We start from the raw sequence: 19,011 nt of genomic DNA, 5'->3' as shown, positions 1-19,011 counted from the left end.
GATTAATGATTTGCGAGAAAATGGTAAAAATGAAACTGCCTGCCTCTCAGTTTCTAAAATTGGTTTGTCCTGTTGAATTTTTATGCCTATCAGAGAGGTATCCTCGAGCAAGGGACCCTGTAAATGAAACTGCTGAGTTATTATGATGAAGAAGTACTTTTATGAAGATAATATCTGGTATACCTAGATTTCTTCTTATTTTATGAAAAAAAGCCATTTTATGAAAAAAAAGGTCTAGAGGAATTGTTTGGGTTTTCATTTTCTTTGGTGCTAAGAAATGTGACTTGTGGTTTAGGGCAGAGATCAGGGAGGGAGTGCCTCCTGCTGGGATTCAGGATGGAAAATTGGAGGTGATGTCTGGTGAGTGCAGATGGCAGGTAGGTGTTAGAGGTGGAAGAATAGTCCAGATGCACAGAGATGTACCCACTCAAGGCTGGGTAGCCCGGGGATCCCATGTGTCAAGCCTGAGAAGGGGGAGGACTTTTGTTTGCCTTCCTTGGCAAATAGGAGCATTTGTGAACTCCCAACCAGGGGCCATCTGGGTAGCTGGCACAAGAGTCCTGTTCGAGACATGAAAATAGCCATTGTTTTCCATGCGCCTACCGTGGCCAAGTACTTTATATGCCCTCTGAGCCAGGTGTTGGAATCCTCATTTAGCTGTAGGGAGACTGAGGCTTAGAGAGTACTTGAAAGTACAGCTGTGACCCATGATGGACTGGCAGTCCTTCACAAAATTTATGTTCATAAGGACTCCCCAAGGGATTTTTGTTAAAGCAGATTGTGATTCAGCAAGTGTGGGCAGGGCCTAAGGGGCTGCTCGTCTGGGACACTCTGGTAGCGAATTACTGGACACTAGTCTTCATGTGGTTTTGCTCATGTACCTGCTAACAGAATTTTGAAAAGCTCTGTACCTGCTAACAGAATTTTGAAAAGCTCTGTACCCTCTCAAAGGTGTAAGCTGATATATAAAATTATTCATCACAGGTTTAAGGTATTTCATACTAAACAGAGACAGAGGCAGACAAATATTTCCTATTTTATGAAACGAGACAAAGATGAGGATTGACTGTATTTTAAATACTTCATTATATACTTCGATTTTTAAAGTTTTAACTACCTTATTTAAAATGCACCCAGAATCTCAAAGAAATCACCTACAATTTTTTATCCATTGGTTTTATCTAGTATATTGTGAATATTTTGGTTATCCTGAAAAACTTTCCAGATGCATTGAAAAGAATCAGTGTCTTCATTCTAAATGTAGAACACAGACCCAGGCTTAGCCTTCATAGAGATATGTATAAGATGGAAAAGGTGGGAAGATGAAGAAGCTGAGCAATCATTAACAGTTTGGCAGAAACCAGTATTTCAAATTCCCCCTGAGGTTGCACCCCTGGGGCAGGGCACAGGAGTAAGATTCCAGGTGTGAGAACTATCTTCACCAGTTTTGAGAAAAGTGCATGTGAAAGTTGAGGATCTAGAAACTGATCCTCCAAGTTTTCTAAGTAGAACACTCCTTGGGGAGGCTTTCTGCACTCCAAGGGGTGCTGGCACTCCCCTTGAAGGCCACTCAGTGGGGGGCCTGGGAGGGATGAAACAAGACACCAGATCTGGGTGTCGTTGGCTGTTGCCTTATCCTTGTTCTCTGGCATCGGTTACACTTGGTACCCTGTGGAAGCTAGCAATCCAGGGTCTGCTGGCACGGCCTTGTGGACCTAACAGGCAATGGAAAATAGGTCTTATTTTCCTTTATGTTATATGATTTTATGTTATGTTATGTTATTTTTAAATTTTTAATTTTTTATGTTATTTTTAAATTTTTTAAAATTAATTTTGTTTATTATTTTTGGCTGTATTGGGTCTTTGTTGCTGTGTGTGGGCTTTCTCTAGTTGCAGCGAGCGGGGCCTACTCTTCATTGCAGTGCATGGGCTTCTCATTGCGGTGGCTTCTCTTGTTGTGGAGCACGGGCGCTAGGTGCGCAGGCTCAGTAGTTGTGGCTCACGGGCTCTAGAGCGCAGGCTCAGTAGTTGTGGCTTGCGGGCTCTAGAGCGCAAGCTCAGTAGTTGTGGCGCACGGGCTTAGTTGCTCTGTGGCATGTGGGATCTTCCTGGACCAGGGCTCAAACCCGTGTCCCCTGCATTGGCAGGAGGGTTCTTAACCACTGCACCACCAGGGAAGCCTCTAGGTCTAATTTTAAAACACAGACTCAGTCAACCAAAGGAAGGAGTCAGGACCCAAAGAGAAGCAGGCCTGTGTTTCCAAGGGAATCGAGGAGGGCTGCCCAGCGTGCAGAGCGGGTGGAGACGATGCAGCTGCCCCAAGGAGGGCGGGCCTGCGGGGACGGTCAGCTTTCCTCCCCAGAGTAGCTCGTTCTGAGAGGGAGCAGACACAGCACGGTGCACTGTTGGCCTGGACTGGACTGATGGGGCATGTAGCCATGAAGGAAATAACTAGATGAATTTAGAGTTTAAAGATAGAGTATGGAACAAGGGGCAGAGTTGGAAATGGGCCATGGAATTGAGGGGAACAGACTAAAAATCATCTGGGAGCTGTGGGCCTGGGAGCTGTGGCCTGCTTGCTGTGGCCTGGGGCCGTGGTCCTGGGTGCTGTCAGTCTGGGAGCTGCGGCCTGCTTGCTGTGGCCTGGGGCCGTGGGCCTGGGTGCTGTGGCCTGAGTGCTGTCAGTCTGGGAGCTGTGGCCTGGGTGCTGTGGCCCGGGTGCTGTGGTCAGTCTGGGAGCTGTGGGCCTGGGAGCTGCGGCTCAGGTGCCCAGGTTGACTGTCTGTTCCCCCTCCGCAGTACCAGGTGGAGCCTACCGAGCTGGCCACCCGGCAGCTGCGGGTGTCTGTGTGGCACCTGGGCACGCTCGCCCGGAGGGTGTTTCTTGGAGAAGTGGTCATCCCTCTGGCCACGTGGGACTTCGAGGACCGCACGACCCAGTCTGCCCGCTGGTATCCGCTCCAGGCCAAGGTGATGTCTGCTTTGGGACTGGGCAGCCCCTACCACCATCCCACGCGAGAACCAAACCCACTTTTCAAAGGGGATCCAAGGAGAGAAAACCCACCTGGGGAGCCTGGGACCCAGGACCCAGTGCACACCTGCCAGCCTGTGACTCTGCAGTAGGAGCTTCCGGGGAGCAGAGGCTCACGGCCGGGGCCCCGGGGGTGTGGGGCCGGTGGGGGTTGGGCTGAGGGACTCTTACCTGCTCGGGTTTGTTCAAGGTCCCGAATAGTCCCACCCTCAGTGTGGCCCAGACATCAGCGTGGATCCGGCCTGGTGGGTCCACGCGCTTCCCAGAATTCAGGGTCACTTATTGCCAGCGGAGGAGGTCTTGACCTTCTTGGGCCAAAGCCTACACCTGGGGTCAGCAGGCTGCCCTGCTGGTGGGACCCGCCTCAGACTGCAGGCTCTCGTGTATTGTGTCTTCACTCCCAACCAAGCAGTGTTCCCAAACAGTAACAGGTGAGAATGACTGGACCCAGTGCCCCCAGGAAGGCAGGGCCAGGGGTTCCGTGTCGGATAGGCTGGGAGAGCAGAGCTGGCTGGTGGCCACGCAGGTGAGAGGGAGAGGCTGGGGAGAAAGGGTAGCGTTTCTTGGGGCGGCTGCTTTGTGCATTTCTGTGCCAAGATCCAAGATGTGAGATCGTGAAGGGGCAGAAAACGTGGGCTCTGCCACCTCCTAAGAAATGGCAGCAGGATGTGCAGTCCCACCAGTGAAAGCCTGGCAGGGAGGCTGAGTCTTTACGAGGGTCCCCGGTGCCATTTTACCCCTGTTTTCCTCTCCCAAGCCAGGGAGGCTCTGATTCACGATGGCCCTCCTGAGAAGCATCTCTGGTTTCTACAGGGTTAAGCCCGGGGCCTCCTGTCTCTTTTCTCTGTGGGGTCTGCGAGCCCGCACACTCACCCTCCGGTGCCCTGCGCTTCCTCTTCTCAGAACCTGAGCCCGTCTTCAGAACTCCACTTGGGAATATCCGCTTGGAATGCTTTCTGCAGTCTAAGGTCTGCCCAAGATGGTCCTTAAATCCCACCTCCTCCATGAAGGCTTTCCTGATTTTCCCTGCCAGATGTGGTCTCCCCTGCGCTCGAGGGGCCCTTCCCGCCTTCTCCCCCCAGGATCCCTTACTCGGGTCAAGGCAGGCTGCCACCAAGGCTGGTCAAGTTTTGATAAGCAGGCGAGGAACAGAAATCACCAGACTGAAAGGTGTCCCTCCTAATCCCAGCTACTAGGTAGTGACAGCCCACGCTGGATCGGGGCGGGGGTCCACTCACGGGCCTGCGCCCTCGGCCCTGACAGGAGGGGACCGTGGGGATGCTGAGGGTGGAGGCTGCTCCTCCCTGCCGGTGGCACCGGATGAATCTAGGCGCTTCCCAGCGTCCCACCCTCACCCCGCTGGGTGAAATGTTGATGGGGTCACCGTCGCCCTCTCCAAGCCCCTCCTTCGCTCACTTTCTGGCAGAAATCACTCGCGACCAGAGAAGCCGCCTGGGTCCTCAGTGTGGGTTCTGGGGTGGGCGGGGCCGACTCAGCAGACGGGGGAGCCCTGGACCCCGCGGTTTCCCGGGCCTGCCGCAGCCCCTGGCACGGACAGGTAGCTCGAACCTTTACTAACCTGGGTGGAATCGATGTGGGCTTGTTTTGTTTTACTTTTTCAGCTTTGGGTGTGTCCGGGCTTTCTTAAGGCCATCCCGTGGGGACGTGCCAGGGCCTTGCAGCCCCTCTGCGTCCTCGGCTCAACTGCCTCTGGTGGGCTGCGTCTGCCGGGGTGGCAGAGCTGGGGTTGGTGAGGGTAGGAATGAAACGTCCCCAAACGGAAGGAAGCCCAGCCCTGCCACAGGTGTGCCCACACCACCTGGGGCTCCCCCAGGCCCGCAGAGGCTTGGCAGGGGGAGGTTGGAAGGGGACACTTATGGACAGAGCTGAGGCAGTGAGAGAAGCCCAGGAGATTCTGGGTCTGGGGAATCCCGCTCTTCCCACAGGCAGAGAAAGACGAAGACAGCGTTCCCACGAAAAACGGAGAGCTTGTAGTCCGGGCCAAACTGGTCCTCCCTGCAGGGCCCAGAAAGCTCCAGGAGGCTCAAGAAGGTGGGTGGCCGCCAGCCCCGCAAACGTTTGTCTGTCACTGTCCCCAGAGCCTGGGCAGTTTCCCAGCGTTTCCTCCCGCCACCCCCGATCCCACGTGGCCCAGTAACTCCCACCCAACCCGCGAAGCCCAGCCTGGGAGGCGGGTTCCCTGGAAGCCTCGGCTTAGAAGGGAAACGAGCGACCAAAGCCAGGCCCGTGGTGCCTGCTTCACGGGCTCCTAGGACACCTGCCCCGAGGCTTTCCTCCCAGGGGGCCGGCTCGCCTGGCCTGCCTGGGGAAACAGTCCCGCTGGGCCCCCCTCGCAGACTGACCACCTGCGTGACGGCCGGGAGCTCGTCCCCACCTCCAGGTTCAGGCGCCTGCAAGGCTCCGGGTGGCCAGCTCCCTGCTCCTGGGCCACGGGAGCAGCGGTGGCACGGCAGGATCAAGGTCCTCGAGGAGCTTCAGGAGGCGTCACTCACTCACAACGTGGGGCACGTGGAAGAGACGAGGGTGGAGAGTGAAGACGGGGGAGGAGCACTTCCACGACCTTATTCGTGACTTCCTGACAGAAGAGGGAGTTCTGCTGCCGGGCTCACAGGGCCCCCAGCAGGCCAGCAGCACGGTCCCTGTGGTCCGCGGCAGCCCCTCTATCAGGGGTCTCCTCCCCAGCCCACTGGCCACAGCTGGCTCACGCTCCTGCCTCCGCCTCTCCTTGGTCCCTCGTTACTCTCGGCAGCTTCCGGCTCCCGGGACTTCAAGTCCTTCCCTGCTGCCGCCGTGCTGACCGCGCAGCGGGACGGCGTGTGCGCTCGCGGTGGGCGTGCTCTGCTCGCGCGCGCTCGGGATCCGAGGGCTGTAACCCACCCTCGGGTTAGGCTGCCGGTTTGGGGTGGTGCCATCGCGTGCCGCAGAAGTAGTGCTGACGGTAAATGCCAGCTTTCCTTCCAGGGACGGGAGATCAGCTGTCACATAACGGTCAGCTCTGTTTGGTAGTGCTGGGAGCCAAGAATTTACCTGTGCGCTCAGATGGTACCTTAAACTCATTTGTTAAGGGGTAAGTATTACATTTAATCAAATATGATTTATTGATGATCTGTTACATATATGGCATAGTTCCTGTAAGGGAACACCAAAAAGTGTCAGCCATTTTGAACTTATTTTAGCTTTCCTATGAAAATCCGACATAATGCGTGTTAAAGACGAGTTTCCAAGAATTCATGGGACTTGGGAGTGCTGAGGCTGGCTTTGGAATACCACATCTTAAACTAAACCCCAATCTTATCAGTCCTTGTGACATCAGTACATCAGCCCTAGGGACTGAGTGGGGCAAGGGGAAAGCAGTGTGGTTGGTAAATATTTCTTTAGCTTAACATCTCCTCTTGGATTAACAGTGAGACGGATGACTTCGTGCTTCATTCTTATTCACTTCAGGTGTAATGGTGTCTCCAAAAGTAAAGCAAACACCATGAATAAGTATATAGAATTGCTGAATCCCCAGTCGGTGACACAATGGAAAAATGATGGCTTACCTCACCCAGACAGAACTGAGTTCATCTCCTAAGCCTTCCCTCCACTTACCTGTACGGCCTTGAGCAAGTGACTTAGCCCTTCTGCGTTTACTTTCCTGAGAACAGGGTTAAAGGAGACAACGTGGGTGCAGGGTCCTGGTCCCTGGGTAGCAGGTCTAAGGAGCCTCCTTGTCGCCTGGTGGTCGTCATACCAAGGAGGCGGATTAAGACAAGGGCCACGTGGCCTAGAATCCCAAAGTTCCCTTAATAGAGTACGCGGAACAGAATTCAGCTCTAAGAGAAATTTGGAACATCCTAGTGAGAGGTCACGTAGCCAGATCTCAAAATTCCCATTCTTGTTCCTTGCTCGCAATTTTTGTTCTGCAAGTGGGTTTAGCACTTTTCTGAGCACTCAGTCTCACTGAAGAGCAAGTACCAACAGAGAGAGGGGGCCGTGTGGCGGGCAGAGCTTACAGGGTTTGAATCTATTTCCTTGTGCAGCTGTCTCACTCTGCCAGATCAGCAGAGGTTGAGACTGAAGTCCCCCGTCCTGAAGAAGCAAGCCTGTCCCCAGTGGAAGCACTCCTTCGTTTTCAAAGGGGTCACCCCTTCTCAGCTGAGGCAGTCCACCCTAGAATTAACCGTTTGGGACCAGGCCACCTTCGGTGTGAACGACCGCTTGCTGGGAGGCGCCAGGCTTGGTTCCAGTAAGTCTGAGATATTTATTAGGCCCAAGCTGCATCGGTGATCCTTAGTGACTGTCCTACCTACATGGATACTATTAAAAGAAAAAGTGTTTCCATGATGGCAGGTGACTGCCTAACCCATCATAAATGGAAATTACTTAGTCTAGCTTTTACTTTACAACTGAGCGGTAATACAGCAAGGCATTTCAACGATTTAAATGAGATTTAGATCTGCTAAAGAAACAAAAATTCAAGGTCTCAAAATGGGCTGGGTACAGTATTTGCTTTTGTTTCTGGCCGTCAATCATACAAGGATTATTTTCCTAAAGGAGAATATCTTCTTAACCCAAACAAATGGCAATTCAGAAAGTATTTCATTAACAGAGGGAGTAGAGAGGGTGGTGCTTTTCAGTGTCACTCAGCAGGAGTGCTGCTGGCTTTTCACGGGGGGGCAGCAGGGCCCCCCAACACCGTCACAACCAAAACACCTGCACACCTTCCCAGGGCCTCCGAGACCACTGAAGAGAAACGAGACTCACTGTTAAATTACAATTTGTTTTAAAAGGAACACTGTCCAAAGGACACCCTTTCCTCTAAGGAACTCCTCTCCTTACTGGCGGGGCACATTTTAATATGGTCTTAAGTTCTGGTGAAAAGTTACGGTATACTTTGCCGCTGGTCCTTTTTAAAAAAGCTGCAAAAGGACGGTGAGTGTCCCCTGGCCGCCATCACTAATCTGTCCCTTCGCTCGCACACAGAGGAAGAGCCAGCGGGCGGCGCAGACTCGTGCTCACAATCAAAGCTCCAGTGGCAGAAAGTGCTTTCCAGCCCCAACCTGTGGACAGACATGACTCTCACCCTGCACTGACCGGAGGCTCCGGGCGCAGCGGGGTTTCAGGTGCCGGGGCCTGATGGTCGGCTGCGGGGCTGGGCGTGCGGGCACGGGGTGGGTGGAGGGTGGGGAAGGGCCCTGGGGAGTGTGAGCTCTCCCCGTCTACAGCCGTCCTGCCGCTGAGACGTTCTTCCACGTTCCTCTGTGTGTATTTAGATGGAACCATTATCGATGCTACGTTAGTTAAGTCTCAGGTTGGTTATCTGTGCTTTGAGAGATGTGGAAAACGACCTGATTTCAATAAATGTTCAGCAGTTACCCCGGTCTCCCTGTGCTTATCAAACAGCGAAAATTATGGCCTTGTTATGTGCGTTTCAAAGGGAAAAGAAGAATGTGGTGGGTAGTCAATTCCTACCATTCTGCTGTGGAAAACCGTTTCTGGAGGAGGTCAGCCGTCCCCACGGGGTGCCGAGGGGTGCCCGTTTCCGGTGGGTCAGCGCTAAGGTCACCCGCGGGCGGCCCAGCCCCACACCGCGCGGCTGCCAGGCTGCGCGGGCGCTGAGTCCGAGAAGGGCTGCTCCAGCAGCACCTGCCCGGAGACACCCGCCGCCGCAGCCTGCAGGCCTTGGGTTCATCCTCACGGGACATCTGAAAGGAAAAGGACCGAGCAGAGCATGGAAAGGTAGGACGCGAGTGGACGCGAGTGAGCAGAAGCGGCGCCGAGTGCGTGCGGACACCTGCCGCCTCTTCAAGGACGTGGCCGGGAGAGGAAGGGGGTCGGAGCAGGTTCTGCTTGTGGAAGGACTGAGATGCTGACCGGGTCAAGAGGGCCCTCACGGCTGGAGTCTGAATTAGCAGAACAGCCTGCGAGTCCTTTTCCAAACAAGCAGCTCTGACAGGAAAGTCAAATTGCGCATAGTCAATTACACGCACAAGGAACACTAAAAGTAAAAAGCCATTTTCCCAGATGAGATTATAGCAGTTAATCAGCTTCATTACTGCCCTCAGGTCACATCAGATTAAGTGCTATGGTTACATGGTTTTTAATATGTAATTTTTATTATTCTGTAAAAGGTAACAAAATATACAGAATGAAACTCCCTTTTTTAAACTAATGTTACAAACCCACATTATCACTTACATATAAATACTATACTCTACAGCTGATCATTATTTAGGTGTATAAGTCCAACAATGTAGCCCTCTAACTGTTAAGCAAAAAAAGAAAGAAAAAGAATTATTATCCAAGAGTACAGTCTCCTGCATTGTTTATCCTGAGTGATCGAATGATCACAGGATTTCATCAACTGAACTGAAGGCCTGGAGGAAGGAAATTGTGTGGGCAAGTGTGTGTGTGAGTGCTTCAGACTTTTCAAAAATTTCACCCTTCAAAAACCAAATATACAAAGATGCATCCTTCATAGAAATCAAGAAATCAATTTCAGCTAATTTCAAATAGAAAAAAGTATGGCACAGAATATAAGCCACGATGTGGTTTTAATTATATGGAATCTCGTATCACGCATGCCAGCACGGAGTTAGTTATTCAGACATTACAGGCATCTTAATTGATTCAGTCCTGCTCCAAGCATAAAACAGGAAGTGATTTAATCATAATAAAAATAAAAATCAGGCCTGTTTGGCACTATGATACAGTTGGGAAAAATAAACTCCCAGCCCTAGAACATTCCCACTGAAATAACTACTCTCTTTTTAAAGGGCCTGGAGGACGATGAGGGCTGTAGGTTTCGAGAACGATCAATACAAGTTATGCGTTAGAGTCGGCCAGCGGCCCTCGCTCCGCGGAGCCCGGGCGGCGGCGCCCTTCACATGGCCTCGAACTCGTCGATGCGCTGCTTGGTGTTGCCCTGGCGGATCTGACGCAGCGTCTTGTACTTGTCCCGGCCTTGCCTCATGTTCTCGTTGTGGATGATGTCGTTGTGGGTCCGCTTGTTCTCGTCTCTGGCCTGGGACAGCTCGCTGGTCAGAGTCTGCAACGCGAAGCAGCCTGGGTCAGCTCGACGCCCCACACGGAGCCCGCCCCTCTGGGGGGAAGGGGGCCCGGCCCGCATCGCGCTCACCCTCAGCTGCCGCTGCACGCGCTCGTTCTTCTCGGCCTCGGTGATGCGCTTCTCCTCGTTGCGGTCGTCCAGGATGCCCTCACTGGACAGCTCGGCGCTGTAGCCCGTGTACTCCGTGCCCTCCTCCTGCGGGTTCTCCTGGACGTGGTAGTTAACGGGCTCGTACACTGGGGGCGGAGGCGGCGGGGGCGTGGTCATCACCAGGTGCAGCTCCTCCTTGGTCTTTACCAGGTCATCCTGGGCTTCTTTGGCCTTTGAAAGCAGATAAAGGGACAGCTGAGAACCTTTCACGGGGAACCTCGTGTTTGGACCATTTTCTTAAGAGCCACCTTTTCTCTACAAGAAGGCCCACGGTCCGTGCTAAGAGAAGAAGGATTCCGCTCCCCCCCGCCCCCCCCACCCCCTTCTCCTGGGGGCTGGATGCGCGTGGCCTGAAGCAGCACAGAGCCGAGGGGCCAGGAATGTGGCTGACCAGGTGGCCCTGGTCTGTGCAGCCTCTTCCAGGTCTGGGGACCCAGATCCCCTGACCAGGTATCAACTGTGCCCATGGCACCAAGAGAAACTGTCATGCCAGGTCTTGACATTTTTCTAAGTACTATAACTTTTTTATGTCTGTAGTCCCTGTATATGTTCACTGCATATACTTTTGGAAAAAAAAATTGTTAAAGAAGCAAACCCTCCAGCCACTGAAGAGCACGCCAGCATGCTCTTCAGGTGTTTGGTTTGTTCTTTCCCTGCGCGGCCGCTGCTATCAAGCCCCTCCCGGCCTGCCAGCCCCCAGCTCAAGCCCTTCTTACCCGCCACCCAGTAGTCCTTCCAGCAACTCCTGGGGGTCCGCACACTCACCCCGCCCACCTCGTCACCATCCTGACCCCGAGACATGCTTAGCTTGTACCTGTTTTGTAACCAGTTCCTCTCATTTAATGCTTTATAAGCAGCACTTTCTCCGAAAACCTAAGGACTAAAGTGTTCTGCACACAGCTAGAGTTGGGGGATGGGGCGGGGGTGAAGACCCGAGAGGGGGAGGTGCCGGCCGTCCCCAGATGGGACCACCGCGGAGGGGGAGGCGTGGAAAGAGCTGGGGAGGGGAGAGGAGCCCCACGGCCTGGCCGTAGTCTACACTCTGAACCCGACCCACAGCGCAGTCCCGGTACGCAAGGGGGCTCCCGGATGAAGACAGGCGCCCCGACGCCGGAACGAACGCGGTTCTATTACAGCGAAAACTGACTAAAGCCCTGGGGGTCCTTAAAAGTCGGGTACTGCTCGTCTCGATCCGCAAGGAAACCGAGCCTCAGAGGCGAGGCCGCCGGCCCGGCAGAGCCTGGAGACCCCCAGGATCCAGGTCTTCCCACGCGTGCGCCACGCGCGAGGACCGGCGCTGGGAGCGGCAGGAGGGCTCCGCGCAGGCACCGTGGCCGCCGCTGGGGGCACCGCGTAACCCCACACCAAGCTAGTTCCCGACGGGGGCGGCCAGAGCACGGTGAGCGAGTGGCGCTCGGTGCCCCAGCTGATCCACCGCGTCCTCGCCAGCGCTCACCCGGAGCTGCCACGCCTCCACCTCGTCCTCCTTGCGCCGCCGCGCCTCTTCCAGGAGGGCGATCTTGGCGGTGTACTCGGCGAGCTCCGTGGCCTGGGAAAGGAGCGGGAGCCGAGGTGATTTCCGGAACGCTTGCGGCAGGCCACTCGCGAACGAAGGGTCACGTATTTTGGTACGTGGCGCCGCGTCCCCATCCAGCGGTGTCCGCCCGCCGCCCGAGGGCCAACCACCGCAGGGCCCCTCCCCACGGGCCACCCTACACCCTCAGGCAGGTCACCTTACAGCCCCGATGCCAATTATCATAAGGCAGGTGTCCCTCTTTCAGTGCCCGAGGCCGCGCCCCCTACCAGCTGCTCCTGGCTCTTGATCTGGTCGGCCGCCTGCCTCTCCAGCTCGTCCTTGGCGTGCAGCGCGGCCAGGCGCTCCGCCTCCAGGCGCTCGGACTCCGCCTGCGCCCGCTTCCTCTCCTCCTCCAGCGTTAGTGCTCGCTGGATCTGGTCCGAGAGCTCTGGACACAGCGCAGAAGCAGAGCTGCTCAAGGCTCCTGCCAGGGACCCTGCAGTCTTGCCCCGAATTCCCACCCAGAGGGGAGCGGGTGGGACACGAGCGTGAACACACCAACGCTGCAAAGCGGTGGACCGAGTTCCACGGTGCCGGGACCTCTTCTCCCCGGGACACTGAAGGGAACGCTCACGGTGGTGAAACCGCCCTCCCCCGGCCCGGGCCCGGCCGCACCCTCGTGGTGCTGCTCTCCCCAGAAACGCGCCCGGGTTGCAGCTTATAGCCGGGGAGAAGCAGCACAGCTCCGGTGACCGCAGGCCGAGCATTCTATCTCACGGGACCTGAACATCCTCGTCAGGAACGGGGGATAATTCAGCCCTCACCTCACAGGACTGAGGGCAGTTCAAAAGGATTACTGTACATAAAGCATTCAGCACAGAGCCCACACAGGTGTTAATAAAGTACAGAATTATTTTCTAATCCAAACCACCATTTTATCATGTCTCTTCTGGGATGTGTATCCTTGGGAGAGGGTTCGCTGCCGGTGGCGTGTGCACCGACCGTCCGGCCCTCCCATCACAACCCGCCGGAAGGGCAAGGCGTCTACCGGGAGGCCCCGCCCACCTTTCTCCGCTTTCCTGGTTTTCTCCTCGTAGTCCTGCAGCCTGAGCATCAGCTCCTCCTTCTCACGCATCATCTGCTCTTTCTCTCTCTCCACGGTTTCTCTCCTTTTCTTCTCGGTTTCCAGCTGCTGCCTGTTCCCGGGAGGGGCAGAGGCGGCACCGGAGGCTCAGACTCCACACAGCAGCCTGGTCGTCCCAGCAGGCGGCCCTGCCTGGAGCCAGCCCCTCACCAGCCCAGGCACACGAGGCGCAGCTGCATCTTGGTTACCGGCTGTCCCCAGCGCCTCGTCCAGGCCCCAGGCCCGTCCGTCCAGCAGAGGACACGGGTGACAGCAGGGACCCCAGGTGCCCTGACGGCTCTCCACCTCGGGCGCGGGCTCTGCCCTGCCCACGCCCACAGCAAGGCAGCTCCGAGGGCTGAGCCGCGGCCCCGCAGACTGTGATGCACCAGCCCTTCTGCGGGGAGCAGCGCAGACACGGCTGTCCTGTCCCCACGCCCCGACCTGCCCTCCTGCCACCGCCCACCCCTGCTCACCGCTCCAGCTGCTTCTGGTGCTTCTCCTCGCGGGCCTGGGCCTTCATCTGCTGCACCTCGATGGTGTCGGGCTTCCTGCGGCGCATGTACAGCTCGTGGTTCCCCATGCACAGCTGCAGGATCCGCTTGTTAATTCGCAGGCGGGGGGCATAGAACACGAAGTCCTGCAGAAGAGAACAGGGCAGACTGCGACAAGGGGAACGCTTTCCTTTGGCTTTCTTCTTCCAAACCCGACTTCACCCACGTCTGGATACCTCTTCGAAAAGGACAAACGTAGCAGAGAGTAGGGGCCAGAAAGAGGGTTCAAGGTAAAGCCACTGACCCCGAATGACAAAGAGATGTTCCTGGTGCCACGGGGCGCACGTTCTGCAGGACAAGCAGAGCGAGTGTGCGCACTGAACCCCACGGCTGGACCACAACGCTGCCCCGGGCCCAGTCCCACCGGCCTTCAGGCTAACAGCCCCGTCCGTCCCCGATTCCTGCCCGCACAGCACAGCTTCGCCTACTTCACGGAGCTTCCGTCTCCTCCGCCTCAACCTCTCGCCTCCCACGCTGTTACCAGCGCACCGCTAGGGTCACTGGCGGAACTTCGATGCCAGCCCGTCAGCTCCAGGACCAGGTGCAAACGCCCTGGCCTGGCGCAAGTGAAGGCCTTCCGGCCCTGACCTACCCCTCGTTCACCGAAACTGCACTCTTTCACACCGTGAGCACGTCCTCACACAGTCCCTCCTACTTGGCATGTCATGTCCAATCCCACACACCCGAGGCCACAGCACTTCCACGAGATCTCTCCTCCTCCGTGGCTGTCACTTCTGTGCCCCCTGCACCTGATGGAGAGGTCAGCCACGGCGATGCTGGTGCCTTACCCCGCTGGCCTGTTCCCCTCTCTCTCCGCCACTAGACAATCAGCTCCCCGGAGAGCTGGGCCACATTCATTCATCTCTACGTTCCCAGGACCAAACCAATGTGCCCAGGGAACAACTGTCTGCTGGCGACTGACACTTCACGCAGCCCTGTCGCATCTGACCCCGTGATACTGGGCAAGTCGCTCCATCACTCTGAGCCTCAGCATCTTCAGCTATACAGTTAGTGGTCTTCTTGTGAGGATTAAATCAGAGAATGTTCACAAGGACTTAGGAAGGCGTCTGGCACAATGAAAGCTGGCTGGTACACAATACGCTCACTCAGACTTCGGGCTGCCTTACAAAACTGCTACTGGAAAGCCTTCTTAAAAACAAGAACAAAATCACAGCATCCAAGAGCTTCGTGGCTTGTGACCGCACGAGTCTGGGACATGGATGACACAGGGTCTTGTTTCCTAGCTCCTGATTACCCGTGTAATTAACAGAGGCGACAGAGGAGCAGTATAGTTTAGAAACTCCTGCTAAAAGCTACTGGAAAAGGCCCATCTGCTTCCTCTTCCTGCTTTCCTTTCTCTTCTGAGGCACAGGGCCCTCAGCATCCAGACGCCGACCACCGCACAGGGAGAGCGGGGCTGAGACCAAGCAGCAGTGCTGCGTGTCCCACGGCGACTTCCGAAACCTACGGGGACACGCCGGGCGAGCGGATCGACAGGCCCAGGAAGGGCCTGCCTAGTGCCTCAGTCCGCACACCTGTCCAAAAATGCTCGGGAGAGAGTAATGTCAGGCCTGAGAGCCCACGGACCTCCTCGGGGGGGCTCTCCTTGGGGTTTCACACACTTGTTATTAAGTCATAGGGTTTCCCAGGGAGGTGTCTGCGGAGCTGGGAGAAACGGGTATTTTTATTACCCACCTGTCTCTTATTACACAAAGAGAAAATAATCTCTTGTTACGGCTGCACAGCCATGCTACCCAAATGGGTCTTGACTGTGGTTCCTAAGTATTTGTAAAGAAACTCTATAATTAGCACGAACTCCTCTTCAGAAAAACGTCACTTAAAAAATATCAAGGGTCAGAACTGCAGGTGACACTCCCCACAGCATCCGGTTGCCCGAAGACAGGGCCTGCGGACACCAGAGACAGTGAGAGCATCCGTGGCTTCGCGGGAGGTGGAGGAATCCCTCGTGCCGCCTTTGGAGGAGGCCAGTTCCTGACTTCAAGTTAAAAACAGAAACTAGAAATTTTTATTTAGAGATTTCTAAATCCACGTCTCCAGCCCAGGCCTCCTGATGAGACCTGGGGCAGGCCGTCTCAACTGGCAGAGAACGATGTCTTAAACCTGAAACCAGGCGTGAGGAAAGTGAACCCAATTCCCCAAGGACACGCGGGAAGAAGGAGGGAAGCCCTGGCGAGCTGTCGGGTGAACACGGGAGCCTCGGGGCTGCCCTCTGCGCAGGCTGGGCAGGGCCCGCTGCTGTCACGTGCAGGTCTCCATCCTTCCGCCTCTCCCGTGGGGCAGGAACAAAAGGCCCATTCTAAAGGGGAGCCAGCTGTCTCGGCCCCATGAGCCACCCAGGCAAGCACTGAACAGCACAAGAGTCAAAATCACGGCCCCGAGCCACGGCACCCGAGTGGAAGCTGCCTGGCTGAGGTAGTGGGCCGGGGCTCAGTGGGGCGCTTGCCCAGGGGACCGCCCTCCCCGCAAGCTCAGGAATCCCTCCCCCGGTGTGGTGACGCGACCGACCTTCCGGGTCTCCTTTTCTGTCTTCTACGTAAAGGCGTGAACTTGGACATGTGGTGTTCTACCGCCCCAGGCGCTAAGCCTGCCTGCGGCTGCGCAGAGCAGCCCTGGGAGGTGTGCGGGCCCCAAGGGACCCGTCCCCCCAGCCAGCCCCCCACCATAAGGCACCCAAGCAGAGGACGCCTCCTCCTCCATGAGGCCCCCTGACCCACCCACCTGAAGCCGTCGCCCACCCCACCTCTCATCTGCGTCCCCGGATCTGTCACTCAGTACGGCTGCGCTGTTAAATTCTCTACCAGCAAGCACGTTACTTGTTTTGTTTGTCTTCACCCATCTCTTCACTGGCGTGTTCACCTCATGGGGCGGGACCTGTCCTGTTCCGCCGTGCACACCACCCTAGTATCGCGCCTGACGCGCAGCACGTGACCAGCAAACGTTTCTCTCTCCCTTCTTCCCCTTTCAAGTGACGGCTTCACATAAAACCAGATTATAGCAAAAGTATACTCGGCTAATTCAACCAGATATATCGCAACTGCCTTTGCTTGGGAGCTTGTGATTATACAATATTCTTGAGCTTTTCGGAAGCTAAACTTAAACCAAATTTGAAAAAACCATACCACTTAATTCTTAAACAGTCTACCCAGAATTCCTGCTTCTGTCACTTCTTAAAAAATGTTCTGAACAATCAGTAACATCTCATGAACAGATAGTAGCCTACACAGGATCGCAGGATCTTCTCGCTCTAACTGCCCCATCTCACTGCCCACGTAACACTGGTAACACTATGACCCTCGGTTCATGGTGCTGCATATTAATGTTACCTGTTACCATGGAGCTTGAGAGTCTGTATTAAACGCTTGTTTAATTTAAAATAGCTGTGCAACTACCCATGGAGCAGAAGTCAAGAGTTTGTGAACAGCAGGAATACTGAAAGTGTCTTTCAACGAAGACAATACTTTTACACACAGCGTCCAGACCTCTGGTTTTCCCTTACTCGGGACTAACCCCTCCGTGGGAGGAGCAGTTGGACAGCAATGCCACACGCTGTCCCCTGAGCGTTAACCGTCATCACGCGGTGCCCAAGCCCTGGAGGGCTCCCAGACGTGCCTCTCTGAGCCGAATGCTGTAACTAAGCAACCAAATTACATGAGACACCAAGTTCTTTCCTAACTATAATTTTGGTAAAATTCACAATAGGCTCCAAGAAGGATAAGAGAATTTCTTCAAGTGGAAGTTTTTTAAAGAACAGATTTCCGATTAGAAAACAAACTCCTAGGCCTCCTTGGTGGCGCAGTGGTTAAGAATCCGCCTGCCAGTGCAGGGGACATGGGTTCAATCCCTGGTCCGGGAAGATCCCACATGCCGCGGAGCAGCTAAGCCCGTGCGCCACAACTACTTAGCCTGCGCTCTACAGCCTGCGAGCCACAACTACTGAGCCCGCACGCCACAACTACTGAGCCCGCGCACCTAGAGCCCGTGCTCTGCAACAAGAGAAGCCACTGCAGTGAGAAGCCTGCGCACCGCAATGAAGAGTAGCCCCGGCTCGCCGCAACTAGAGGAAGCCTGTGTGCAGCAACGAAGACCCGACGCAGCCAAAAATAAATAAATTAAAAAAAAAAAAATTCCTCCATGTCTTTTCAAAAAAAAGAAAACAAACTCCTCACCCATTCCACCACTCTACAGTATGTATGTATGTATGTCTTAATCTTTTGAGCAAACTCAGCTGAAAGTTTACATAATTTCTACAATGTACCGGTCTTTACAGCTATTAGCTAACAATCGGTATTCTTCAAATTCTAAGATATGACGTCCCTTTTCTAGCTAAGTCCTCCCAGGATGACTGCCCACCAGGGTCTTCTTTGTGAGGGGCCGTTTCCCACATCAGCACCGAAGTGAAGGTGCCAGCGTGAAGACCACCTGCGGGGCACAGGGCAGTTAGAGAAAAACAAGGCGCAGTCTGTACCAGGAGGAGGGGGGGCGGGGGGCCAGCAAGCCTGGCGTGTCCTGACGTGGCTAAGTTGCAAGGACGGCTCACCAAGTCAAAGCCTGGCCGCGAGGCTTAACCATCAGAGTGCGCGCCCCAGGGGGTACCCCACCCCAGGCCCGCTGCCTGGAGGCAGGCCGGTCTTCCACACCAATATGAACATTTCACAAGCCCAGAAATGCAACACTCTGTGAAATGCTTATCATTTAGCAAAGGTCGATGACTCAGAACTGCCCTTTTCTTCATAAGGAATGAAGACCATTTGGAAACTTAGATGACAAGAGTCCGCTGGCTTTTGACGGACCGCTGGGCTCCACCATAACCTCCTACTGCAATGCCCAGTGGCACGGCCCAAGGGGACCTTAACCCTCCATGTAACCTACTGGGAATTCTTCCCCCCTCCACCCACAGGTAATTCTGAGTATCACCAGCTCCTTGTCACACAGAGAAATCTGGCCTTTCTGTTGGAAACGTGTTTGGATGCAAAATGAAAACCAGTAACCTGTAACTCTTATGAACTTACAGGAGCCTTCTTGTCGATGGGCTTAATGACAAACTTTTTGTCATTGAAAGAGATGTTCCTGATTTCACTCCATGGGAAGCCAATCTTTGGGGTCAACCTAAGGTTAAAAAAAAAAGGTGGGATAGTTAGATGTGTACCTGGATTGGCTAAGAAAGGTTTGTAAGTCTATTCTTAATTTTAGTTTAATTTTAAAAAGTACAAAGCTAGCCCCAAAATCATATTATGTAATGTACATCATAACTGAATAGCTGCTACCTGTGCTAACTTAGCTGACAGGTGGGTGTCAGTGAGGGTCAAGCTCTAGGAAGCCTTGATATGCTCCCATTGACATTCATCTTTCTCAGTTACTACGTCCAGTCACCCCGGCTTGTAATCTTGAGGTCAACTTTGATTCCTAACCAGGCACATCCTTTCATCCTTTGTTTGAAGTATCTCTCATGACCATCTTTTGCAATTCATTCCCACATCACCACCCTAATCCCACCTCTCACATGCCAGCAGCCTGAACAACCAAGTTCCTTGTTGCCAGAACCCT

The 19,011-nt window shown here is 54.6% G+C and overlaps 2 protein-coding genes across 4 annotated transcripts in view; one reads left to right on the top strand and one right to left on the bottom strand.

Moving 5' to 3' along the window:
* SYTL3 (synaptotagmin like 3) overlaps positions 1 to 9,323 on the top strand; it is an 82,231-nt gene extending 72,908 nt beyond the window's left edge. Inside the window, exons 11-16 of one of the 2 annotated variants that reach the window (XM_036872031.1) lie at positions 2,800 to 2,970; positions 4,978 to 5,083; positions 6,014 to 6,119; positions 7,075 to 7,280; positions 8,018 to 8,157; positions 8,472 to 9,323. In XM_036872031.1, coding sequence (XP_036727926.1) covers positions 2,800 to 2,970; positions 4,978 to 5,083; positions 6,014 to 6,119; positions 7,075 to 7,280; positions 8,018 to 8,127 — 699 coding nt within the window. In that variant the 3' untranslated portion in view covers positions 8,128 to 8,157; positions 8,472 to 9,323. Of the gene's footprint in view, positions 1 to 2,799; positions 2,971 to 4,977; positions 5,084 to 6,013; positions 6,120 to 7,074; positions 7,281 to 8,017 lie in introns of both variants that reach the window. The other variant, XM_036872030.1, reaches the window with a different exon arrangement.
* Positions 9,324 to 9,571: 248 nt separating this feature from the next.
* Positions 9,572 to 19,011, bottom strand: part of EZR (ezrin) — a 48,590-nt gene continuing 39,150 nt past the window's right edge. For both annotated transcript variants that reach the window (XM_036872033.1, XM_036872032.1), the window contains 7 exons: positions 18,477 to 18,573; positions 13,369 to 13,532; positions 12,835 to 12,965; positions 12,057 to 12,217; positions 11,710 to 11,802; positions 10,173 to 10,424; positions 9,572 to 10,082 (listed from right to left, as the gene is read on the bottom strand). In XM_036872033.1, coding sequence (XP_036727928.1) covers positions 9,918 to 10,082; positions 10,173 to 10,424; positions 11,710 to 11,802; positions 12,057 to 12,217; positions 12,835 to 12,965; positions 13,369 to 13,532; positions 18,477 to 18,573 — 1,063 coding nt within the window. In that variant the 3' untranslated portion in view covers positions 9,572 to 9,917. The remainder of the gene's footprint in view (positions 10,083 to 10,172; positions 10,425 to 11,709; positions 11,803 to 12,056; positions 12,218 to 12,834; positions 12,966 to 13,368; positions 13,533 to 18,476; positions 18,574 to 19,011) is intronic.

Source organism: Balaenoptera musculus, chromosome 12, assembly GCF_009873245.2.
Source record: "Balaenoptera musculus isolate JJ_BM4_2016_0621 chromosome 12, mBalMus1.pri.v3, whole genome shotgun sequence".
NCBI classification, from domain to species: Eukaryota; Metazoa; Chordata; class Mammalia; order Artiodactyla; family Balaenopteridae; genus Balaenoptera; species Balaenoptera musculus.
The sequence above is the reverse complement of the archived record's forward strand: the minus strand, read 5'-3'. Positions and strand labels throughout refer to the sequence as shown.